Source organism: Nuphar pumila, chromosome 5 (assembly GCF_984573655.1).
Source record: "Nuphar pumila chromosome 5, dmNupPumi1.hap1.1, whole genome shotgun sequence".
Classification (NCBI taxonomy): domain Eukaryota; kingdom Viridiplantae; phylum Streptophyta; class Magnoliopsida; order Nymphaeales; family Nymphaeaceae; genus Nuphar; species Nuphar pumila.
Genome location: NC_143253.1, coordinates 130462343 through 130490182, shown reverse-complemented (window position 1 = coordinate 130490182; position 27840 = coordinate 130462343). Strand labels below are relative to the sequence as shown.

General features: G+C 37.5%; 1 protein-coding gene across 1 annotated transcript; it reads right to left on the bottom strand.

Moving 5' to 3' along the window:
- Nucleotides 1-4433: 4433 nt before the first annotated feature.
- Nucleotides 4434-20517, bottom strand: LOC149838726 (nicotinamidase 1-like). The gene is made up of 5 exons (XM_090007773.1): nt 20377-20517; nt 19469-19652; nt 19115-19248; nt 18785-18970; nt 4434-4887 (listed from the first exon to the last, which is right to left on the bottom strand). The coding sequence occupies exons 1-5, from the start codon at nt 20515-20517 to the stop codon at nt 4789-4791; spliced, it is 744 nt and encodes a 247-aa protein (XP_089863899.1). The 3' UTR covers nt 4434-4788.
- Nucleotides 20518-27840: the final 7323 nt, after the last annotated feature.

Genomic DNA, 27840 nt, shown 5'->3' with positions numbered 1-27840 from the left:
ATTCAGGATCGCTTTGAGGATGAAAATCCAAGATTAATAAATAAAAAAGACAATGGATCATTTCTCTCAACCAGAGTGAATTAGGAGGATTTTCAGGCTCGACTGAAAGAAGTTGGTAGTCCAAACTATGTACGTGTGTTTAACAGTTGTACTGCGATCATGGCCAGTCACAGAAAACCTTGTTGAAGATTCCTTGACTCTGGTGCCGACATCTCTGCTAGCAAAGGGTAAAATTTAAAATGAAATGTGTAAATGAAAACCTCTCAAAAGTATGAACGCTCATAGTGTACTGAGATAATGGTGTCTTAGGTGTTGAATTGGGATGATCACTTAATTTTGTGAAATGTTTGTTAGCATGGCATTTAATGCAAAAATAATTTAATTTGAAAGATAATAATATGATTCATACCTATAAGATAGGCTTGTAGATACATAATTTTTTGTTTAATTAATTGCTTATTTTGATTGCATAAATAATTCTTTATTTAGATTAAATTATTTTGGTTATATATATAATAAGAAATTGTGGGATGCATGAAATTTCTTACGATCATTCAATTAATTATAAGTATTTATATTGAATTTAGTTGAAAAGATTATCATGTGAAATGAAATGAAAGAATAATACACAAAGGAGATTTGTCTTATGTATGTAAATTATAATGTCACGTATGAGAAGTGTGGTATATTTTTAGAATTATATACAGATTTGATAGAGGGTCTAATAGTATATATTTTGACATTAAGTTGTCTTATTTATTTTTATTAAAAAAAATTAGGTTTACAGAGATGAACAAACGTATGCTACAATATAAGAGGACTCAACAAAATTTTTGGTATAGATTAGGATAATTTGAACTAAGTCTTTGTGTTTTTGGCTTGTATAAACCTTGACATTCATTCAATGGAATGCATTGTTTTTGAAATGACTATTGTGGTTTGGTTTTTAACTTTTGAAGGGTTCGAAGATCAGAACATATTTTTTATTTTAAAAATAACCTTTATTATGTTTTAAAATAAATTGGTAAGAATTTCAAGTCTGAATTTTTGGGGCATTACATGATGAGTCAAGCTATGGGAAGCCCATTTAGTTTAAACAAGTCAAGCCCAAACATAGGGTGTTTGACTTAGCTTTATTCAAGAGAGCTTGTTTAGATTTATATATATATATTCTAACTATAATATATAAAAAAAAGAATGCATAATATATAAAATAAATATTTATTTTAAGTATTATATATGTCACGAGCCTACTTTTTCAATAGGTCAGTGCAGCGCGACGGTCCTTCCTTACTGCAACAAGCCTTTTTGGTCCCTCGCTTGCCGTTGTAGAATCTTTGATTATAGAGAATGCAAGAGAGCGAAAGAGAAGTGAGGGAGAGAAATTGCAATCACTTGAAAGTAATCACAACAAGGGTGAACAAAGAAAGCTCAACGCATTTGCATTCATTCACTATTTTGCCCGCAGGCTTATTACAATTCAGATCTATGGGCTAACTATTTAGGGCATTGATCAACCTGAACCAAACTGCAAGGGTGGCCTGAAGAAAGTTACATGTGACTCAACACTTACATCAAAACTCAAGCAAAGTAAAACAGACTGTGGACACAACTGTACAAAGTAGGTCATAGGTGAGCAATATATATTCTATGTATAAATAACATGAAATGTTACAAAACAACTAGTGTTCGTGTCATCTCATTTAGAGACAAGCCGAGCTCAAGCTTCGTTCAACTAAACATGAACACTAGCTGAGTCACAAGCTCAATCTACTGGTAAACAAGCCAAGCCCGAACAGGCATGTTCGGTTCATTGTGCTTGTTTACCAACCTTAGGTACTATTTGATGCTTTGATCATCAACTCCGATATTAATAAGTTTATCGTTAGCAATGCATTAAAACAAAAAAATCATCAAATAATAAGCACATGATTCAAAAAATTTGCATTAAAAAAGTACAGAAGAAAAAGAAGAATAAAAATATCAAGTAAGCTGTATATTATTTATTTTCATTTTAGTAAGACAAGGCAAAAAAAAGTGTGAGATTTTTTTCTCTTGAAAGTTAAGTTAGGTTATAAGAATCACAGGAATAAAATTGGATTCATACTTGAACTTGAAATGAAATTTTAATTTTCATGTTCTAAACATTTTTACCAAAACATTAATTTTTTGCTGGTATTTTGAAATACAGTTTCCTCTCAGTGACAACCAATGCTCTCTCTCTCTCTCTCTCTCTCTCTCTCTCTCTCTCTCTCTCTCTCTCTCTCTCTCTCTCTCTCTCTCTCTCTTTCTCTCTCTCTCTCTCTCATATTTTTCCTTAATATATCGCTTCTAGCCTTTTCATAGTCAGAAATTGAGGTTTTTTTAGCACAGGACTTGAGTTTGTATTTTGCTTTCAGTTTAAGACTAAAATGGGAAGAAGATTATGGATTCAAGTTGTTCTGTTTGGTGTTTGTGATTGGTCGAAGCTAATTAGACTAAGGAAAATGGATGATTTACTACTAATCACAAGTTTCATCTTGTTCTTAAAAAGAAACAGTTTGAAAAGGTTCAATTAGCTGAAATGAATATCTAGATCCTTAACTAAAAATTAATTCTTATCAATCAAATTTATTGATCCAAAGAAAAAGAAGTCAGAGAGAGAGAGAGAGAAGGCTGTGGGTAGCCAACACCAGCTGAGGGACGAGCTCCAGTGGCAAAACTCATTGCTCAAGAAGAGAGAATAAACCCTCCTTTTTTTCACAATTAGTTGAATGGTAAAAAAAATAAAGAGGGCACCATGGTAATCTGCACATGATTAACCATGATTTGATCAAGGTAAACCCACATCAAATGAAGGAGGTGTATATTTGAGGATTATTTTCTAACTCAAGCTGGTTTTTGTAATTCTGAAAAAATAATGTGTTTTTTGTAATTAGGTCAAAAGGTAGACGTGGCTTTGTAAATTTTTAGTTTTTTTTTTTACTTGAACTTTGGGAAAACGACTTGCTATAGTTTGGACGTCATGATACAGGCTGAGAGGTGTCACATCGGACGGGGATACGAGTCAATGTCCATAGCGTAAAGCTCCACAAGTTCTCCGACCCTCCTCCCACCCATCATGAATAGTTTTCCATGTGGCTTAAGCCTTGCTGTAAATGACAACTGCCTCGAGCACTGACGCAGCGAGAAGGTGCTTACCCTTTCGTCCCAGGTTCGACTCACATTGGGTGTGTGGGTGCCTTTAATTGGTGGATTCTGTAAGGGCTTGAGTGTCGCCGTGTCGGTAAACCCACGCGAATTTACCTAACAGGGGAACCATACTTAGAGGTATTTAAGGTGTATAAGGAAACATTGAACTGTAAGGAATTGCTTGCATTCTTATTTTGCCTTATGCACTTCAAGTACCTCCAAGTACGAGGGCTCTCATTTTCTTCTTGTTTTACCTTGATCATGAGAAATGGATCAAACTGCTTCTACTCTCATTTAGGCTGTGAAGTAACGAGTCCACCCTAAAATATGTTTTAGCCTCTTGCTCTGCTCTTCTTGTAAGGCTGGGGGTCGATACCTCATCGCCCTGAGTTTTTTCTTTATTTTGCTTAAATAAAATCACGTTTACTTCATCAAAAGAAAAAAAAAACTCACGTGTTTTAGCAGCATAGGTTTCTCCATCATCAAGATATCCATCCAATCTTGATTATCATTTTCACCGATTTGGGTATAGTCCTCTTTACCAACATCTACCACTTTCACCACCGAGGTGGAATCCCATGTAGTAAGCGGGGTCCTGTGCCAAGCTGAAGGCCCAGGTTCGAATCCCTCTGCCACATGGGGCTTAAGAGAAATTTGGTAGCGATCTGCCTAACCCCAGCTTGCTTTTCAAAAAAAAAAAAAAATCAACCACTTACAGTGTAGTGTGCTTCTGTACCTGATCACCCACCATCTACTATTGGCTCCATAGCTGACAGGCTAAGTTCAGAAGGTGGCTAATCAGGTGCAGCAGCACGCTAAAAGTGTGCAATCACGTTGCAGCTGATGTGCAGGATATGCTCAAAATGAAGGTCGCAGACAAGTGTCATTTAAACAGACGGGCCAGCACATTTTTTGGTGCAATCATATTGCACCTGATCCCTGGGCGTAGACAGAGGTTCAGCTGGTTCTTGTTATGAGAGCAGTAGACAGGATTCATAGCCCCCTGATCCTCTGGGCAGAGTAGTCGTTTTCGAAAACAAAAAGAAAATCAACCTATCAGAACCGCTCTATTAAAAAAAATTAAAATTAAAAGATAAGAAAACAGTAAAAACATCTTGAAAAAGGAAACACAGAAACAAAGTAAATGATGACTTCAATCCAATTCTAAAATGCAACAATAACTTCAATGAAATATGAAGAGGAATCCATTTGATCAATGCAGCATATTCAGGCCGATTCGATTCCATTTAAACTTTTTTGCTGGATCCAAAATCATATTTATGTAGAACCATACAGTGCAATCAAGCAAGTGTTCGTTCAGTCTGTATGGATTTTGGAGCTTCTTACTGTAAGTTTTATCATCATCTTTATACACGATCTCATCTCTGAACAAGAGCAACCAGGTATCACAAGGAAGTTTAGCAGTTTTCACAAACCTAGAGGTGGCAGCAGACTTTTATCAAGGCCCGTTTTCTGAATCATTTTTCAAGGCTATGTTCCAATAATTTGAAACCAAATAAACAATAAATTATGAAAAGGAAATACCCACTTGTCCTCATTTGGGAGACAAATTTGTAACATTTCCACTACACAGTCTAGGCTCATCAGCACCATCCATCAGCCACTAGTTGGTGAAACCGATTGGGTGAATAATTGCTGCACGATTCTTGCACCCCTTCCTTGGGCTAAATAGAGGCCCACATGATGCATGATTTCCTACAAAGAAAAGAGATGCTCATATTTCAATCTACAGCCAAGTTTAATCCCCCAAACAAATTCATTAAAAAAAATCTACATCAAAGTGAACAATAATCATAAAAAGCTAGCTTGAATTTCAGACCAACATTCTGATAAACTCAGATTTTCAGATAGCCCGGCGTTAACTCTTTGATACAGGTATCCAGTAAGAGGAGTTTACCATAGACATGTCAAAATATAGGAAATACAAAGTCTTACATGTCAGATCCCCTAGTAGCAACTATAGTCATGTAAAGTTCAATGTCAACATTAAAACATAATTGTGCAAATCATAATTAATACACATTTTAAAGTTAATTCAAAACATAAAGTTGTTCCAGAGCTCACAATTAACATTCAATTTTGGCATTCCAGAAGATTAGTAACCATCAACATGATGTTATCTATTAAGTTCAAGGTCAATATTAAAACATAATTATGTTAACAATAAGTATTGCACATCTAAATGTTAATTTATAACATAAAGTTGTTCCAGAGCACACAATTGACAATGAATTGATGGATTCCAGAAGATAATTAACCACCAAACAGGCCCAGTCCATCATGATGTCAAATAGATTATGTGTTACAATGTCATGAAATGTCTGGATCATAAATTTGAAAAAAAAGTAATAAAGAAAAATGAAGATAAATGTAAGTTATGATAAACAGGGAGCTATTTTGCATTTCTAAAAGTGTGAACCTATTAATCAATGATGCAGAAAATATTTCAACGAAATTACTAATAGAACGAATTCAGTTGATACTGGGAATAATTCTCAACTCCAGCATGACTGGCCATTTTTGGTGCTCCTACCATCAGGTTCTGGTCCTTTTTTCTTTCACACATCTCCTGTCCTTCGGTCAAAAAAAAAACAAATGACTCTCTTTATGTATGGTGTTTGACAAGGTTTGACAATATATGGGTGACAATGAGGTTGGTGTTGCATTTTGGGGACTGTTAAATTATAGGTTCAGTGCCCAGAAAAGAGTAGCCAAGGGCTATGCCATGCCCCAAAAGAGAAAAGACTGGGATTGATCCCATTGCAATGGAATGTGGTTCACTGTGATATGTGTCACTCAATGTAAGTAATGTTTTCAGATATACTCCATGGAATCTGATAGAACAAATGTGTGATTTAATGGGGTATTTTTTGTTGGTACCAACAAAAGATGGATGCACCGGCCTTCATGGACTTCTAACAAGAAGGTTTTTATTTTAAAAATATATCCATGCTGGACACGAGTTGAAAACAGAACACAAAGAAATAGCGGCTGCAAACAGAAATCCAGTAGAAGTTATGGGATGAGCAAAGTTTTTGGTCAACAGATAAAAGTGAAACAGGTTTAGCATCTCGATTTCTCCCTACGAGCATGCTCTTGGTAGTAGGATTGATATTTCATTTCCCGTTTATGGTTTCAAAACTCCAAGCTGTGAGTCTGCTGTGAAGATACATAAGGATTACACTAATGACATGTTTCTAGGCTTCTTCCCTGGACATTTCCTGTACACAGAGGCATTGAAGAAATGATGGTCGTCAGGCATTAGTACAGGAGACCAAGAAGCTGGCGGTGATAACAGACAAGATGATTAGATCATTGAAGTCAATTCAATATTCTCACAAGACTCAAAGAACTGTTCTCTTTTGTCTATCATTCTCTGCCATCCTACGTGGGAGTCATCAATGGACCCTTCATTTATATCTAGTACTAATAGTAGTTCCATTCAATCTAGTAAACCCCATTGATTTTCTAATAATCTGTTGAGAGCTTCATGGATCGGACCCTACCAATGTTGCCTCTATTTTTATTTAGTAAAAAAACAAGTATTGTTTTATATTGAGACCAATGTCATCAAAATCAAATCAAAATCGGCCCTTTTTCAATTCGATGCAGGGGCCGATTCATACCCCCTATAGAATTGGCCAATTCAGCTGAATCGGCAGAATCTGTATAAATTTTATGATTTTTAAATTTTTTAAGAAACTTGTTTTTGTAATAATACCAATTCAAACTGATTCGGCTTTTTCCTGGAAAATCAATTTGATTCAAAAACTGATTTTGATAATATTTATTCAGACAGATTCTAACAATTAAAAATCAAAGGCCCACAATACACCAAATTTCATGACACAAGAATCAGTAATTTAGGTGAAAAAAACTCGACCCAAACCATTGTAAAAATATCTTTAAGACTAAAGCTATGTGCACAAAGGCACTAGATTCTCAATAGACCAGTATGTGCACAAAGGCATGAAAAATAAAGAATAAGTTTATTGATGAGTGAGAGAACCTTTACAAAAAGGATAACAAATACAAGGGGGATGACCCCATATTTATACAAGTGAGGGGACCCAAGGAGGGGCTCCCATGTAGGCATTCATTGCCTAATAAGACAAAATAAAAAGAATAAAGAATAAAAACATATTCAAAAGTGAATATGCGTGAATGGGTGAAAAGACCATTTAATCCCTAGTGGGTATTACAAGAGGAGAAGTATATATATATATATATATATATATATATATATATATGTCACATGGGTGCGGGTATGGGTGTGACACGGGTGCGGTGCAATTTCAAAAATTTTGGACATGGGGACTCGGCTATATATAAATAATTATATATATAACAATAAATTAATAATAAGATTGTAAATTTTAAAGCAAAAATAAAAAAGTAATTCTTAACGACACAAACTTACCAAAATATAACACATAAAGAAGCTTGTGAGTGCGATAAACAACAAAACTTATCATAAATCTGCCTCATCGTCCGAATTAGAGGGAAGAACAGGATCGAGGTAGTCCATGTTGAGAGTATGCAAATCATGTTCTCCCCCCAACTCAAAATCTTCTAGATTTACATCCCAATACTTGGATGGTCCACAACTGCATCAAAAAATGACTAACTTAGTATCTAACTTCAAACTTTGAATACAAATATTTAAATACGAACTTTGAATACAAAAGAAAAAAAGTATTTATACTCATCTTTGGTGCGGCGAAAAATTAATCGTAAATTAGAGTGAACATAAACCAAATTCTCTGCTCTTTTACTAGTGAGTTTGTTTCTTTTAATGTTGCAAATTTGAGCATATGTACTTTAATTTCTTTCACAACACGATGATGTAGCAGGTTGGGATAACAACTTCATTGCAAGACGTTGCAAATTTGGTGTCTTTGATCCATATGTTGCCCACCAATTAAGGAGATCTTCCTCGTCCCTTGCCACGAGTGTTGTTAAAGAATCAAATATCCCAGTAGAGAACTTTCCAAACTCACTATTTACAACCTTAAACATGTGAGGATTATTAAAAAGCTTTTCCCAAACATATCATTTTATTCCTTGATATCTTAGGATCTTCATTTGGAGAAACACGACCAACACTTGCTGTCAACCATTTTTTTGCATAATATTTTGGATTGAGAGAGTGTGTCATGCAATACAAAGGTGTATTGATTTTATCCCATCTTCTCACTAAAACTGAATGTATATGATTGTAAAATTCTGAATCATCAAGTGCAACATCTTTCTTCTCATGTTTAAAAATGATACTTTGAACTTTTTCAATCATATTGTCCCACATTTCATAAATTCTATGAAACATAGGTACATCTCTATCAATTTTTCTCAACATTTCCCAAATAGGCTCTGTAAATTCAACAAAATATGTAATTTTATCCCACCAAAAATCATCACATATGCATTTTTGATAGCTTGAGCCCTAAGTAACAGGGACTCGGCAAAGCAGGTGTGCCACCCGCGTCGACGCGATGCGGGTGAGGCACCGGGTGCAGTCAACACGACCCTGGGTGTGGTCAACACACCCAGGGTCGTTTTCGTCCATATTTCGAACGTTAAAAAAAACTGATGAAAAGGAGTGATTAGGGCAAAAAATTTTTTTGCCCAAATCACTCCTCTCCTCTCCCTCGCTCTCTGCTTGTGTCGGCAGGGGAGGGGCCAAGCCCTCCCTGCGTCCTCTCTTTCTCTTGTTGGGTCGGTAGGGGAGGGGGTGAGCCCCCATGCGCCCTCTTGCTCTAAAGGTGGTTCGGCAGGGGAGGGGCCGAGCCCCCCCTGCTCCCTCTTATTTCAGAAGGGGAGGTGTCGAGCCCACCCTGCTCCCTCTGATTTCGGCAGGGGAGGGGCCGAGCCCCCCTCTCGCTCTCTTGTTGGGTCGGCAGGGGAGGGGCCGAGCTCCCCCCCCCCCCCTCTCGCTCTCTTGTTGGGTCTACAGTGGAGGGGTTGAGCCCCCCCTGCTCCCTTTGTTTTCGACAGGGGAGGGGCTGAGCCCCTCCCTATTTTCGGCAGGGAAGGGGCTGAGCCCCCCACCCTACTCCTTTTGATTTCAGGGGAGGGGCCGAGCCCCCCCCCCCCCCCCCTCACTCTCTTGTTGGGTCGGCAGGGGAGGGGCTGAGCCCCCCTTGCTCCCTCTGTTTTCAGCAGGGGAGGGGGTCGAGCCCCCGTCCCTACTCCCTGTTTTTGGCAGGGGAGGGGCAGATCCCCCCTCCTTGGTGATTTTATATCAAGATAATGTCAATCTGTATAATTGATTTAAAATTTTGAATGTATTTTTTTGTGTTTTCATGATAAAAATGACGGATAAAGGGAAAAGACTTGCGTCATCCTCATCCCAACATGTGAGTTCTGCTGCTAGTTTTGCTGATAGTTGTAGTGAAATTGATGATGTGGGGCCACTATGGGTACATGTAGATAAACTTGCAAAAACTGGAGGAGGTGGTGAAAACAAGAGATTTCGATGCAAGCTCTGCAAAAAAGATTTTGTTGGGTCTTACACAAGAGTGATGGCTCATTTGTTGAAGATATCAGGACATGGCATTTCAGCTTGCAGAAAAGTTGATGAGGCAATGCGAAGACAATACAAGAAAATACAAGAAAAATATGAGAAGAGAAAGGCAATGGCCGATTCTTGTGCAGTTAGTGTGTCATTTGCAAGCCACCAAGAAGATGCTGAAAAAAAATCAATATAGGAAGTAGAGGAACGATACAAGCATCATTCAATACATATAGAAGAGAAGAATTGGATAGAAAAGTTGCGAGGTATTTTTATTTTGGTTCACTCCCATTTAATGCAGCTAGAAATCCTTATTGGAAGGATTTAGTAACATCCTTGGCAAATTATAATTTGAGTGGTTATGTGCCTCCAAGTTCAGAAAAAATACAAACCACACTTCTTGCAGAAGAGAGGGCAAATGTGAAGATGTTGCTGGAGATTAAAAAATATTCATGGGAGCAAAATAGAGTTTCTATTGTGTCTGATGGACGGACAAATATTCAAAGGCGTCCATTGATCAATTTCATTGCTCGTTCGCTTAGTGGCTTAATATTCTTGAAAGCAGTTGATGCATCTGGGGAATATAAAAATGTAGAGTATTTGAAGGGATTGTTTATAGAAGTGATAAAGGAAGTGGGTGATCAGAAAGTGCTACAAATCATTATAGACAATGCTCCAGTTTGTAAAAGTGCAACATTGAGTTTGGAGAGTGAGTACCCTCATATTTTTTGGACTCCCTGTGTAACACACAACTTAAATCTAGCCCTAAAGAGCATTTGCAACCCCAAAGAAGAAGAAAATTTACAAGCATATACTTTATGTTCATGTATTGAAGATTTATAAAGAAATGTCAAAAGCATTAGGAATTTTGTTGTTAACCACCATCATCTAATGCTATATTTAATAGGCATTCTGACTTGAAATTGTTGAAGGTCGTTGAAACACGTTTTGCGTCCATCATTGTAATGGTGAAGAGGATTAAAAGAGTGAAGAATGCTTTGATTAACATGGTGACTAATGAAAATTGGACATTCTATCGTGCTGATGATGATATCAAGGCTCAAGAAATTAAAAAATTCATTCTTAATGATGAGTTTTGGGACAAAGTGGTATACTTCATTCAATTTACGCAACCTATTTGAGAAATGTTAAGAGAAGTTGATAAGGATGAGCCCATGTTTCACAGAGTTTATGAAATGTGGGATAATATGATTGAAAAAATACAAGCTATAGTTTTCAAGCATGAAGAAAAAAATCATGCATTGGATGATTCAGATTTTTTTAATCATATTCATTCAATTTTAGTCAGAAGATGAGATAATAGCAACACTCCTTTGCATTGCATGGCACATTCTCTTAATCCAAAATATTATGCAAATAAGTGGCAGGCTGGTGGTATTGGTCGTGTCTCTCCAAATTTAGACCCAGAGCTATCAAGACATAGAAATATGTGTATGACAAGACTTTTTCCAGAAGGATATCTTCTACATCAAGTCACACAAGAGTTTGAAAAATTTTCATTTTCGAGGTTATATGGACCGACATTATTCGCGAGAGAAGAAAATAATATAGATCATATCACATGGTGGTCAACATTTGGATCAGAAACACCTCTTCTCCAACGTCTTGCATTAAGATTGCTATCGCAGCCTGCTAGTGCATCTTGTTGTGAAAGAAATTGAAGAACATATTCTCAAATCCGCAACATGAAGAGAAACAAACTCACCAGCAAGCGTGTAGAGGATTTAGTATATGTTCATTCAAATCTTCGATTACTTTCGCGAACCAATGATGAATACAGGTACTAATTTGCTCTCTTAGTTATTTGATTATTTCTTAGTTTTTCATTTAAATATACTTGTATTGTATTTAGCATTTTCAAATTGGGTTTGTAATGCAAACAAGGAACATCCAAATTTTGGGATGTAAACCCAGAAGAGTGTGACTTCGAGGGAGAGCATGATTTCAACATAACAAACATAGATTTAGCTGAGCCCAATATTCCTTCTAATGATGCATTTGATGATGATGAAGAAAATTATTAACATCCATTACTTCATCAGGATATACTTTGGTATATAATCTAGTTCTTTTATGTTTTACTTATTTGACTGATATTTAGGTTGATTTATGTAATTGCTTTACTTATTTGATTGATAATTTGATATTTAGGTTGATATATTGCATGCATGATGAATGATATTATGACAATGTTAATTGTTAAATGTTAAATTGTTAAAACTTCAAAATTATATATATATATATATAAATTTTTTTTTTTTACATTTTTTCCTCTGTCGCACCCCCGCACCCGAGTTTTTTGGAAGTGTTGCATCCCCGCACCTGCCCCACACCCGCACCCATGTGACATAGCTTGAGTCTTAACATCATCTTCAGTATGATAAAAATCTCAATCTTGATCAGCCACCATCATCATCAATGCATTCTTGAGTTGTTTAATTTTTTTCATCATAACAATGAGAGAAGCAAAACAAGTTTCAGCAACTTTCAGTAACTTGAGATCAGAATGCCTATTAAATATAGAAAGGGCATGATGATGGTTTACAACAAAATTTCTAATATTTTGAACATCATGCTCTATTTCCTCAATCCATAAACACATTTCACGTGCATGTGCATCATCTTTTAATGAATTGCATATACTCTTAAGTGTCAAATTTAAACTGTGTTGCACAAGGAGTCCAAAAAATATGTGGATATGTATCTTCACTTGCCAAATTTATTCTTGCACGACTGCAAACTAGAGCATTGTCAGTAATGATTTGTACCACACTTTCTTCATTTACTTCTTTTATCACTTCGACAAATAATCTCTTTAAATATTCAACATCTTTATACTCCCCAAATGTGTGAATAGTCTTCAAAAAGATTGACTCATTAAGTGAGTAAGCAATGAAGTTTATCAGTGGCCGCCTTTGTATATCAGTCCACCCATCAGAAACAATAGACACTCCATGTCGTTTCCATGCAAAAATTTTTGTCGCTAACAAGTCTTCAATTCTATTTTTTTCCTCTGCAAGAACGATTGTTCTTAGTTTTTCTGAACTAGGAGGCACATAACCACTCAAATTACAATTAGCCAAAGATGTAATAATATCTTTCCAGTATGGTCTTCTAGTTACATTAAAAGGAATTGAGCTTGAGTAAAAGAATCGACCGATCTTTTTATCAATTTCTGCTCTTGCCATGTTTTTGAATGACGCTTGTATTGTTTTATTGCTTTTCATCTTTCTTTTCTTCAAAAGCTCTTCTTGTACATCACTAGCAATAGGAAAAGGCAAATTAATCGAATCGCTTCTCATCTCTGCAATTTTCTTCTTTTCAGCTTCTTCTTGTTCTTTCTTTAATTGCTTTAACAAGTCTTTGTCAACCCTAGAATATACCCTAATTTCTTGATCACGAATATGCAAAAGATGTTTTTTCACACACGTATAAGAACCCGTGAAAGCAGTCTTACATAGATTACAATGAAACTGCATATTCCCACCACCACCACTAGCTTTTATCCCTTTTGTCACAAGCCTCCAAAGTGGTTGAGAAATTTCTAATTCAGGGTTAGAACTTAAACCAACTGTATTGACATTGCCACTAGAACTCGCCATTATATCTGAAAAGTGAAAACTGAAAAGAAACTACGTAAATAAAGTTAATAAACTGAAGAAGTGGAAGGAATCACGTTGATCTTTAGATACAACGTGGAGGGTCACGATACGAGTGACTCCATAGATACGGTTGGCAACGAGGCGCTTCGATGTGAAATAAATGGGCACCACGACTACTCCAGTCGTGCGATACACTGATAATATGAATAAAAGGTCACTGTGGAATACACGCTGACTGCTTCATTTCATTAACCACTTAATTGACAGTTGAATGCAATAACAAATAGAGAAAACAAAACAAGCAAGGACGTAATGGAAAAGTAAATGCAAAAACCAAAAAAGAATCAAAGAAAATGACAAAAGGAAAAAAACTACTGAAAGGGGACAGTTGCTTAATTTTTTTAATCAACTTCGTCCGCACAAAACCCTAGAGGAGGATTTTTTTAAAGGCTACAGGTGGACCCGGGTCCAGTAATGGACCCAAAACATGATCTGGGTCGCCTATGCATTGAAGTCAGATATGAGAAGCTCTCCGCGTTGAAACCGGATCTGAGAAGCCCGGGTCCGGGCTCATTTGGCATAGTTGCACAGGGGTGCCTCACTCTTGCGCCTTGGTACCACGATTTGGATCGGATCTGCTGCATGGGTCTGATCTTCAACCCCCTCGCGCAGACCCGGTTCCCTGCCTGGGTTACTCGGTGTAGACCGGACCCAGTCCTGCTCTGCATCATAAACACTTCAAAAAAATAGTAACAAGAGCTCCACCCCTCTCACTGTGCCCGACAAAAAATAACAGAGGCGGCCCCTGCCGAAAAACTGATTGTGGTTACAGTGAGCAACACATGCCACAGCCGTTGCTGCTCTGTGCCGCAACTGTGCGCATCAAGAAGCGCATGCTGCAGTGTGGCCTGCCAAACCGCATGTCCAAGCCATCTGGCAAGATGCACAAGGAACCTTGCAGTTGAGTTGTTAGCACCGAGTAGGGACACGATTCCGCTGTGGCAAAGGGAAAGCAAACACAGAGACCCGAAAGGCACCAGCCGTGCAAACAAACATGTGCAAGTCCTCTGGCAAGATGCACAAGGAACCTTGCAGGTGAGCTTTTAACACCGAGTAGGGACACGATTCCGCTGCGGCAAAGGGAAAGCAAACACAGATCTGAGGCAAGGGAGACCCCTGCCGAAAAATAAACTGAGGCATGGGGCTCCGCCCCCTACCAGAACACATATCCGACATAGGGGGCAACCCCCTGCCGGAAAATAAACTATGGCAGGGGGCCTCCGCCCCCTACCGAAAAACACGAACGAGGCAGGGGGCTCCGTCCCCTACCAGAAAATAAACTGAGGCAGGGGGCAGAGCCCCCTACCGGAACACATATCTGACGTAGGGGGCAGCCCCCTGCCGAAAAATAGATCGAAGGCAGGGGATCCCCCTGCCAAAAAATAAACTATGGCAGGTGCCTTCGCCCCCTGCCAAAAAAACAAGAACGACGCAGGCAGGGACCGGAACACAGATCCGACGCAGGGGGCAGCACCCTGCTGAAAAACACGAACGAGGTAGGGGGAGCCCCCTGCCAGACGAAGAGGAAGAAGAACGAAAGAGGGAGGAGAGCATACCTGAGACTAAGAGGACCGGTGGCTGAGGGAGAGGGTGGCTGGGGTCACCTACGGCTACGGTCGCCAGGGTTTGGGTCGCCGGAGAGACTGAAGGGGATGAGGATTGTCGGACGGCTGGAGGGGAGGGGTTTGTCATAAGCCCCTCTCGCTGTCGTAAGCCCCTCTTTAGGGTTCGACCCGACGCCGATAACATTTTGGATCTGGGTCGGGTCAGAACCCGACCCGAGTCTAAAATGAATTTCAAATATGGATCTTTATAGACTCGATCAAAGTTGACCGAGTCTATAAAGTGGATGGACTCGGCCCAAGTGCGTTGACAGAGTCCGACACTTGTTGACCGAGTCCGACACTTGTTGACCGAGTCTGCCCCATGTCCGAAGCCGTACCCGTGTCGAGGCGTGTCGACGTGGGTGCGTCGACCCTCTAGCCAAGTTTGTGATATATATATATATATAAGATACAATTTAATACCCCCTCAAACTTAGGGCGCAATGACCGAGAGTTTGCCAAGGAAAAAATTGTATCTAAGAGAACAAAGCGCCTTGGTGAAGAAATATGTCAATTGATATCCTGATGTTATGTGAAAAAGATCTATAACTTTCTTCAGATATTTTTCTCTAACATAGTGGCAATTCATCTCAATATGCTTTGTGCACTCATGAAATGTGTGATTTTTGGCAATATAGATTACGCTGTTATTATCACAACACAGTTTTGTGGGCCCTTAAACATGAATCCCCATATCTTCCAGTAGCTGGTGAATCCAGACAATCTTCATGGTAGTAGCGATAACTCGGTATTCGGCTTCAGTAGATGATAAATATACCTTTTGTTGCTTCTTGCATCTCCAAGAAATTAATGATTCTCCTAAAAACACACAAAAACCAGTGGTAGAGATGATGATTTGGATCACCTCCCCAATCAGAGTCAGTAAAAGCTATTAAATTTAATTCAGAGGATGAAGATAGAAATACTCCCTTATTCAAAGATCCCTTTATATATTTGATGAGAATTTGATATCACACCAATGGTCTGAGAGTTGAGAGACCGAAAGCAAATTTAAATTTAATTTTGGTATAAATCTAATTTTGAGAATAAAAAATCCTTGATTTTCAAAATTTTCAATCCCTTTGATTTCAAAAGAAGCGCCATCCGTGGTTGAGACAAAAGGAGATATATTTTTTGTATATTCGGAAAGAGAAAAAATATTTGGAGTAATACGAAAGGATGCACCTGAAATTAAAAGCCAAGAAGTCTTACTGGGAGGAGAGAACGTTGACATGGCTGGCCTCGAAAATGGATCCCTGGAGAAGAGGTTGAAGAGCTTCCATAATTTGATTTAGAGATAGAGCTTCATTGTTGAAAGTAGATGAACCCTTCTCCTTATGTGGTTGAAATGTTGCAGACATGACCACCATCTTCTTCCATTTTGGACACACCGGTTTAATGTGTCCCAGTTCTTTGCAAAAATAACATATAATCTTGCTATAATCTTTTCTTTGGTACCTTCTATTTTGGCCACCATTTTCTTTCGCTCCTTGATTTTGATTTTGGAATTTATTAAAATAAGGGGGTTTGTATGTTTTCAAATTATTCCCCGGTCTAGAAAGAGCATAGGCTCCTTCATTTTTCATCTTTATTTGAAGGCATAGCAAGAACACTTGGATTGGTTTTACTCATTCACATACGAGTTTCTTCTCCACTTAGCTTAGTAAGAACATCTTCAAGAGGTGGAGAAGTAAAAGAAGATAGGAGAGAATATCTTATTTGTTCGAATTCGGGTCTAAGCCCGTTCAAAAAATAAAAAAAAATGATCTTTTTCCAATTGTTTGTGTCGAAGCTCAATGGCTTCTCCACTCCATTTTGGTTCAAGCATAGCAGGCTCATCCCAAATAGAGGACAATTTAGCAACATATTCTCTAATAGTCATTTCAAGGATCAAAGCACCTTTTTGAAGATAATATTTGTGGGACAAATCTCTTGAGGTATACATCCTCTCAAGATATTCTCAAACTTGAGACACCCTTTTAAATTTCAAAATATTTGTATTGATTCTAGTCTCAACCGAAGAGAAAATCCATGAGAGAATTTTATAATTTTTCATCTCCCATTCTTCATGCTTTTTGTTATATTCTTCAAATGCTTTTGCTCTCTCCTCTCCATGAAGAACCTTTATTTTCCCTTTTTTCAACTATAGTGATTTTTGGCTCAGGTTCCAGAATCGTACCTTAGATGTAACCCCAAAGTCCCTTACCCTTGATGTGAGCCTCCATATTGTCGGCCCAAACATGATAGTTTGACCCATTGAGTTTGAAACCAAGAAAAAAGTGAGTCATTTTCTGCCATTGAGGAACTTTTTATGAGAGGCTAAAAGGAGTATAGGCACGATGGGTCTTCTTTAGTCTTACTTCATGTAGTGTGTCTTCACTAAATGCAGATTGCAAGAGCTTTCCACACCAAAACACAAGAATAAAGTATGGGCACGACTTTCGAGGCGACCACCGTGATAACACAATACACAAGCTATTCTTCAAGAGACCAAGCTTTCATACCATGTAAAAATATCTTTAAGACTAAAGCTATGTGCACAAAGGCACTAGATTCTCAATAGACCAATATGTGCACAAAGGCAAGATAAACACTCACAAAGGAATACACATGCACAAAGGCATGAAAAATAAAGAATAAGTTTATTGAAGAGTGAGAGAACCTTTACAAAAAGGATAACAAATTCAAGGGGGATGACCCCATTTTATACAAGTGAGGGGACCCAAGGAGGGGCTCCCATATAGGCGTTGTTGGGCCCAACGTCTATATGTTGGGCCCCTCATTGCCTAATAAGACAAAATAAAAAGAAAAAGAAATAAATAAAAAAAAATAAAAAGAAATAAAAAGAATAAAAACATATTCAAAAGTGAATATGCGTGAATGGGTGAAAAGATCATTTTACCCTTAGTGGGTATTACAAGAGGAAAAATATATATATTTATATATATATAAATAAATAGATACATATACATATATATGAAATATATATGTATATGTATCTCTCTCTCTATATATATATAAATATATATATATATGAGATACAATTTAACAACCATGTCTATATGAATTTGTAACATTATGGGATTTAATGGCTGGCCCCCAATGCACCAAAATTTCATGATACAAAATACTTCTACATAAAAACAGCTCGAATCAAAAAATGTCTATATGCATACATAATGTTAATGGGATTGAATATTTTTAAACAAAAGAGAATTACCTAAAGATAACAATTCCAATGCAAGAGGTCATATATTGAGCCACTAGTACACCGGGTACCTCTTTGGAAAGTCTAAAAACTCATAGAAAATCCATGGCAATCCACATTTTTGTCTTTTCATCCACAAGAAAAGTAGAAATCGGATGAATTTCAACACCGGATCCAAATTGAACTTTTGTTATATTTTATGTTCATCAACAAAAAGCAAAAACAGAGGGAGGCACCAATTTCCACATCATGTGAGGAGAAAGGACCTACTCGTGTAGGAGAAATATGACAATAAAGAATGATATCAATTTTTATACAAACCCTTTTAGGATAAAAATGTAATGTGAACATGATCTGAGAGGTCAGATAGAAGTTAGAAACAAGATTTTCTTATTTAAAATGAAAAATCTATATCAGAATCTTTCCATTAAATCAAAGCAAATAAACCAATAATGTGTGATTGAGCCTGAGGTTTACTTGCTTTTAAGCAGCCAATAGATCATGTCCTTTCACAACTAAAATGGTTTACCCACTCTTACCATCTTGAAATTTCCTTGTAGAAAAAAAATGAGAACAACAATAGTACCTGAGGATGAGGAATAGCTCCCTTAATATTTTGAGCAACATGATCCGGGAGATCATAAGTAGCACATCCTTGTGAATAAACGAAAACATCCTCCAATGGAGATAGCCAACCACGATTTCTGGCAGATAAGGTGGTAGCCACAAAGTCTAAGACGCATACATCTGTACATATTCCTACCACCAAAATCTATACACAGTTTCAGTAACAGGTTTTATAAATGAGTCAACAGGAAGAAATTTGATTTGTACTTAATAAGTAAAAACTAAGATTCTATGGCTTCATCACAAGGCAAACAAATAAAAAATGGATACTTCCATAGAAAGTACATACAGCTTGAAGCTCCCTGCTTTTCACCCAATCAATGAACGAATTGGAACCATCTTGCTCCATTGAACTTACAAAACCATTGATGCAATCTTTGCGTTTAATTGTTGTGTTTGTGTCGTTTTCCAGCCATTCCAAAGCTACAATTGAACAAAAAATAGAAATAAGCAATTCCTGCTCTGCCATGGATATCAAGCCCTTTGGAACTTTAAAACTCACCAAATTGAGCACCAGTAATCAAACTATCAGAATTCAGCTAAAGCGCTGCATGACAAAGAAAGAGACCAAACACGAAGCAACAATCACTTTCTGAACGAAAGCGATTATTGACTGAAATTTTAGTAGAGTGGTAGAGGATACCAGGCACCAGCTTTTCTTCTCCTGTTCCAATGATACAGTGGGGAGGGTAAGGTGGCTCAGGCTTATCTGGATAATGGGTATCAAGAAAAGCAAATATTGGCCATTTTCTCTCACAGAAAATCCTAGCCAGCTTGACAGATTCATCCACCATGTGAGAGATTTGATCACTGGGTTCCAGTGGGGCCTGAGAACAAAGATATAGATAAAACCTCAATATATAACAAATCTAAATCTGACAAAAGACTAAAACAGAAAACCACGACCAAATCTTAAAGCAAAATGCTTTTCATCATGAGACATGCCCAAAAACAAACCCCAAACCGTGCCCCGATATTTAACAACAATTAGTATCGCCATCATAGTCAATAATAATAATAAGAAGAAGAAGAACAACAACAACAATAATGATGAAGATAATAAAAATAATAATAACAACTAAAAACCAAGAACCAAAGCTAAAACAAGTCCATTTTCACCATCCAAAATATATAATAAAAAAAACAAGTTTCGGAAAATTGAGAAAAGCAGACAATTTTTGAAACGCCAAAAACCAAAATATGCCAAAATAACAGCATCAGAAACTACAATCAAACAAAAAATTTAACACAACCTTCTATTCACCATCGAAGACACCCAAAGGGCCAAAACCACGATTTTCAGCTAACAGAAAAAACAGAGATTTTTTTAATGAAACAGAAATAATAGAGATAAAACAAAGCTCCAACACCAAAAGCCAGAAAAGATTCAAATCACAACCAGATGAACTTAACGCTAACAAGAAAATCATGCCATCTACCATAAATACCACCAAACAACAAAATCCTAAACTTCCAACAAACAGAAACCGAACACCAAAAAAAAAGACCAATATGAAAAGGCCGAGAGAGCGAGAGAGAGGATTAACCCACCAGATTCCCAGCCCCAGGAGTACAGAAGCCATTGACAACATCAACCATAACCAATCCAAACTTCCTCTCTGCTTGAAGCAACAAAGTCTCCTCATGCAATGGCAAATCTTCCCTCAGCAGATCAACAACTTTGGTTGCCATCTTCTCTCCGCTTCAGCAAAACCAACTTTCAGATGAAAAAAACAGAAAATTTGTCGGTTTTGTGAGATGAGGGATTCCCTCAAGAGGCCTGTATCAAGTGATGGTTTCGCAGGCAACCAAAACTAACCATGCAAACACCCCCAGTTTTTATCACTCCCCAAAATCCATTCTCGGACTGTAGAGTTTGGTGGTGGATCAAAATCAGCATATGTAGAGGATTCACTCATGCAGTCAATGGAGAGAGAGAGAGTCTTTGAATTGGAGTCTATTCTCGTCCACAAACCAAAAATAAGTCAAATCACATATATCAGACGTTCATCTAATGAGATCTTGCTTTCTGCTTTGGTTAAGAAAGTAAATTCCTTCGCCTCTGAATCGGTGCTTGTCGGTGCTCATCGGCCGGACGATACGAAACGTACCGGCAGAAAATCGATACTATAAATGAAAAATACTAAAAATTATTTTGTATACTATATTTTAATGTTTTTAACATGTATCGATTGACAGTAATATTTTTTATTATTTTCTGATCCATACAAGACGATTCACTTGAGTATTTGTATGGGCCGATACATCTGAATGGATACCGACAACATTGCCCTTGAGGTAGGGGGGGCAATTGTGTGGGGTTGGCGGGTCAGAACACCTCAACATGAACCTGACCCGTTTATTAAACGGGTGGGATGTGACAAACACGAACATGACTCATTTATTAAACGGGTAACCCGACCTGACACAGTTAACAGGTCGACCTGACACGATTATATTTTTTCATTAAAAGATGTTGCAAGCAGGAAATAAAAAGGAAAAATTATTTTAAGTAAGAAGAAATAAAAAAGAGTTGTACTTTTAGCATGATTTGATATTAAAAAAAATTAACGCTTTTTTTCTTCAGATCAAAACATTTAATGTTATTGCTCTCAAGTCTTGTCACCTCTATGATTAACTTTTCACCTCTTTTTCTCTCTCACATTTAATGTTATTGCTCTCAAGTCTTGTCACCTTTGCATGATGGGTTTTAAATATTTAAAAGTGTTATGTATATTTAAAATGGGTCGACACGATTACCAGTTTGGTTTACAAATGGGTTGCGAATTTAATCATCCAAAAAAACCATTTTTAAATATAAACAGGTTGACGGGTTCGTGTAAACGGGTTGACCCGCTTAACCCGTTTATTAAACGGGTCAAACGGGTTGGCGGATTGGCATACCCCTAACGCGAACCCAACCCGTTTAATAAACGGGTTAGGCAAGTCGACCCGTTTACGACACGAACCCATTTAAACCAAACCCGAACCCAGCTAAGAAGCGGGTTGGCGGGTCAGGTCAGATTTTGCCACCCCTACCTTGAGGTCCCCCACTCACCGGGGAGTACACCTTAGGTTAACTTTTTCAAACAAAACCATAGGAAACCATACTGCATCTTTTCTAAGTTGTAGTTGAAATAAGAATATGGGAAGTTGATTCAGTTTAAATTTCACATCCACATCTCATTTTCACTCTCATTTTTCCAGTGGGGACTACCAAATATATGAGAATAAATCCCCATCTTTCCTTTCATCTCCATCTTCCATACAACAACAAAGAATTCTTATAAAAACTAATACAGCCAGGGACAGAGCCTTAAAGGTTTATAATAATAAGTTTAGTAACGTTTACTAAAAGCATATAGTTGTCTTTAAACTAGGGTTGTCAATGGGTAGGGTTTACTCAGACCCGACCCCTACCAAACCCTATAGGATTCACTTATGGTGACAAATAAGAAGACCCGATTAAGACCTGAGTCCAAACCGGAAGATCTGATCAATACATGGAGCCAGGTATAGTTTGTGAAATATTATACCAGACCCCCTACTAAACTCTATAGAATCCGGGTATGATGATAAATAAGAAGACCCGATTAAGACCCAGGTCCGGACCCAAAGATCCGATCAATACATGAAACCAGGTATAGTTTGTGAAATTTTATGCCAAACCCCCTACTAAACTCTATAGGATGGGTGAATAAGAAGACCTCATTAAGACCTGGGTCTGGACCCGAAGATCCGATCAATACATGGAGCTAGTTATAGTTTGTAAAATTTTATACCAGACCCGGGTCTGACCCGAATTCCAATTAAGACCCACAAATTTTTAATGTAAAAATAATAAAATTATTATTTTATCGGGTATGGCATGCTCGAGACCTGATTCAAAGTTTGTTTGGGTATGCACCATGTAAAATGGACAAGACGTGCCTCGTAGTTGAGACAAGCCTGTATCACTATGAGGTAGGGGCATATTGGAACCAAATCAATACGCTTCACCCCTGAATCGCCTATTTTTTAATAAATATAAAAAATACTTAAAAATATTTTTTAAATATTATTTTAATAACTTTAACACTTGTCACGTTCTGATTGACACAAAATATTTTTAATTATTTTTGACCGATTATGAACTATTCACTTGAGTATACTGACAACATTGGGTAGGGGTGTCAACGGTTTGGCCTGAATTTAACTTTGGAGTGCTGGTACCCGATCCAACCGTGCTCACTATATTAAAAATAAAAAGGACCATCCATACCTGATAAAACAATACTTTTAATTTTTTTTTTATTGAAAAATTGTTGATCCTAATGAGAATTCGGGCTGGACCTGTGTTTGGTATGAAAGAAGTCACCGTGAGAATGCTAACACTCTGCTCTACATGAAATGGGCTGAACCCACAGAGGTGGTATCCCATGTTAAGCGAGGCTTAGGTTCGAATCCCTCTGCTACACGGGGCTTAAGAGATATCTGGTAGGGGTCTGCCTAACCCAGCTTGCCTTTAAAAAAAAAACCATGGCTACCAATACAAAAAAAAAAGCAAAAATTGTTAAATACTGAATATGTTATTTGAAATATTTCACATTAAAAAAAGATGGCTGAAAAAAAGCACAAGAAGACGAATTGAAAAAAAAATCAGCAAACAATGCAAGCGAGATTAATTCAGTTTTAATATTATAAAATGGGTAACAACAAAACACATATATATATATATATATGTTTCACCATTAGGTGCTTGTGATACGTGTTTTTTTGCTCTTTTGATACGTGCAATGAGTTTTTCAGTTTTTTTTATTTTGACCGTACAGATGTTATTTATGTACTTTATACTTTTAGGGATCAGCTCTTGAAGTGTTCGATTTTGACACATGAGTGAGATTTTATAAAGTTTAAAAAATCAATTGTTTAAAATCTTTGTAAATTTTTTAGGCTCCGAATATCATTTTTTTCACGGAAAACACATGATCTAGTCAAAATTGCAAAAAAAAAAAACACCAGACGAACAGAAAAACCCACCAAACACCTATAACAAGCACCTGCACTCTATAATATATATATATATATATATAAAGAGAGAGAGAGAGTAAAGAATAGCTGCTTGATTAGTAAGTGCTTGAGCACCTACTTAATCAAGCGGGACAGTCCATCACACACTTGATGGACGGTCATACACAAAAACAAAATAAAAACCGTCAAAATGAGTTTTCCACGCTCACTAGGGATACACACATCATTAAAGAAAATTGTAATAACGTGTGCACATTCTTTTGGACATTTAGGGGCATTGTTGAGTGCCGCTAATGCCCTTTTGAGAATATATTTTAACCTACTTTTTGACAGATTTTTTTTGTTTATGCGCTGGCCGTCCATCAAACGTGCAATGGACAGCCAGCATAATCAAGTAGGTGCTGAAGCAGCTATGCAGCTACCTCTCTCTCTCTCTCTCTCTCTCTCTCTCTCTCTCTATATATATATATATATATATGTGTGTGTGTGTGTGTGTGCCATTTTTTTTTTTCAAAAACAAAAGAACTATGAGATCCAGAATTTCAGACTTGAACCATTATATTCGAAAGCCAAGATCTGGTTCAATACGATCCATAATTTAGCTTTTTTAATATAAATTTTCTTGTTCAAAACTTTTCTATCAAAATAACATGTTTTTTGCTATTTTTGAGAAAAATGGATTTTCATTTGATTTTTTTATTTCGAAGTTTTATTAAAACTGGGGGCGGGATAAGATAAGCCCCTGAAGTTTTTATGCTGCCAGCACAGCAACTATAAATACGGCAGGCAAAGCCAGCGCGGTAGGTTTCGGATCCTGGGTGTGGTTTTTTCGTGTAAAATTAAAATCGACTTTTGCTAACTATGGTTAAAATTCAAACTTGAAAGAAACTTGTAGATTCCCAATATTGCCCCTTCATTAATGGAAAACTTCGCCATAAATAATTCGAGAATTTTACAAAATTTATTTAAAAAAATCGACTTTTGCTAACTATGGTTCAAATTCAAACTTGAAAGCAACTTGTAGATTCCCAATATTGCCATTGCATGTCAAGGACAAAAAGACAAAAATAATAAAATTAAATACTTCGAGAATTTTACGAAATTTCCTTTTTTAGGTCTTTCAAAAAATCCAGGAAAAGACAGGCATTCAAGTTTTCGAAAATATAATAAAAGAATAAAAAATTCAAAAAATAAATAAATAACAAATGTTTTTTAGATTTTTCAATAAAATTACAATATGTTCATTTACACGTTAGAAAAAAATTCATGAGAATGTTTTTTGTTAGATTTAAAATAAATCTCATTAATATTTGTCCAGGGGACACCACAGGAGATGTGGATACTTTTACCAACACGCACCACCCTTGTGCCTCCCCTATCGGGCATATATAGGCCTTTCTGATCATCATCACTGACTTCGATCATCGTAATCCCCCTCATCATGAACTCCATCCGATTGTTGTTACAGACTCTGATCATCGTAAGCTCTCTCCGATCGTCGTCACACGTTCAACTGCGTTAGATCTCAACGAATAAGTACTTTCCTGTCACAAGTAAATTTTTTGCCCTGTTTAATCTTCTACCCGTATTTTTCTGGTGTTTTTGTCGCTGTGCTTATTCTATTTTTTCTGTATATAATATTTTTGTATCTTGTGAGGGTTAGTCGTTCCTCTGTTATTTGGTAGATTGTTGTCTTCTCCTTTTGCTTTTTATCTGGTGAGGAAATGAATCTCATTTTTGCTTCATTTCTATCGATGAATAGTTTGATATTTGCTTCTATTGTTTTTTTTTTGTCTATCCTCAATATGAGTTTTTCTGGCGCACTCAGATGTAGCGCCACGGTAAACCAGTTTTTACTGGCGCAACAATTTTGCGCCAGAACAAAATCGGTTTCGCTGGCGCAGCGCGAGATTACGCCACCAAAAAAACTCTCTCCTGGCCAAGAACTGAACTGCACCAGTAAAAGTCTTATTTTCATAAGACTTTTGGCGGGCTCCCTTTTCTTTTTCGTTTCCTCCAGAAAACCCTCATTCTTTTTCCTTTTCCCTCCACCCCACGCTCTTCAACCTCGCAAAACTTAAGGCGACGAATCCACGCCGCTGCTTGCCAGAATCTCGATCTCTGGGGGACGGATACCGGCAAGATCGACGCCCCGGTACCCTCTGAATCTCGGGGGTAAAGACTAACCTAGTGTTTGCTTCGTTTTTTCTTTTCTGTTCTTTGCGTTCTTCTTCGGTGGGATGGTGTTTTCTCTCTGCATGTGCGTCCGTGTGTGGGAATCTTGGCGCTTTTATCATGCCTACTCGGAAATGGGCGATTTCCGATGGTTTCCGGAACTGTTTGGACGCAGCCGCTTATCCCGAAATGCTGGATAAGTTGGGATCGTCCTCTAAAACCCCAGACCCCAAAACGTGGATGGATTGGGCCTGATGCATTGACCGAGTCTGACTCTTCGTTGACCGTGTCTGAAGCACGTGTCTATGACTCAATGCGGGTCGACCTTCGAAACGAGTCCGTGTGACTTAGGTCCCATGTTTTACATTGTCTGTTGCGGAAGTTATCTTGGCAGGAAATGATTGCCTCTTGCTTGATATGTATTTGGTCCTTCACATTTGGAAGTGCAAAAATAATGGGAAAATTCTGTGAAAAGTAGAAGCTTACTTTGCACTTCCAATTGAGAGAAACATAAGAAAAATTCATATTTTATATGATGTCACGAGCAGTATGTATGAATAAACTTAAAAAAAAATAAGTAATGCTAAATTTCTTTTCTAGTTACAAGCATAGTGTTACTCATGACTCATCTTGATCCAGACTTGCTGGTCTGCCTTTCTTGTTAATATCCATGGCTACCGACCATCCTTTTTATTTTGTCTCATTGTGTAATTCTATTATCATTCCTTGCTGGTAGTACTTTCCTCTCAAGCAAGACTAGCCATACAGATGTGAAGGACAGCACGAGATGGCTGCTTAGGACATACTACGGACAGAGGTTATTCATGGGGTATTGTTGCGTGGGATCCGAACCAAGGGATTCTTTTGCCTGTCTTCTATTATTCATTTGACTGTCTTGATCATGTTCCTATCAGGTTCGTGGATGCTGTGAGTCAAAAAACAGTGTTTTCTTTTCTGTTTCTTGTAGCTTTGCCTGGATGGGGTATAAAGCAATTAGTAAATGTTATATAGGTAATTGCAGTCTCTTTTTACACATGAAATTATCTTGTATTTGTGCGTTCCTTATGATGGTCCTGAAACTAGGTCTGCTTCTTCAGCTTGTGTACTCTTGATAAAGTTTGATCAGCCCACTGATTTTGTGGCCTGCTCCACTCAGTCCAATTGCACCTGAAGAACAATCAGGTCGTTAGGTTCACATACTCAAACTCTTTCATGTACGTACAAAAGGAAAAAGAATACCCACAAACAATATATAAATTTTCTGCTTTTGACAGGCCTACTGTATGTAAAAGCACAGCTATGTGTGCACTCTGACCATGAATTATCAATATTTTTTGTTGTTATCATAAGAATGTTAATATATGCTGAATATCTGAAGTGAAAAGCTTCCATTTTGCTCAGTGGAATATATAATTTAAGGAAAATAAAATAATTTTTTTTACTGACGCCAAATTGTGCCAGTAAGCATTATTACTAGCGCATAACTGAGCCAGTACTCATGAAAGATCTTTACTGGCGCAAATTTGTGCCAGTATTAAATGTTTACTGATGCAAATTTGCGCCTGCAAAAACTGTATTTTCTGGCGGTGTAAGATTGCGTCAGTAATTTCATTAACGGTGATGCCTTTGCTGGCGCTGTTGCTGGCGCATTCTCGGGCCAGCAAAGGTCTTTTGTTGGCGCTATTTGTGAGCAAAATCGGTTTTTCGTGTAGTGCCTTTTGATGTGTTTTTCTAGTGATGAAAACCGTAGATTCTTTTGATTTCATCATTTTGGAACATTTTATGACTTATGGGTGTCATGATTTGTTTCCTAGTTATGATGAGAGCGAG

Coding starts and splice junctions, on each gene's coding strand:
- LOC149838726 (XM_090007773.1), bottom strand. CDS start 20,517: ATGGCAACCAAAGTTGTTGATCTGCTGAGGGAAGATTTGCCATTGCAT. Junction 19,653..20,376: donor CTCCTGGGGCTGGGAATCTG/GTGGGTTAATCC, acceptor CTTTGTTCTCAG/GCCCCACTGGAACCCAGTGA. Junction 18,971..19,114: donor AAAGCAGGGAGCTTCAAGCT/GTATGTACTTTC, acceptor AACTGTGTATAG/ATTTTGGTGGTAGGAATATG.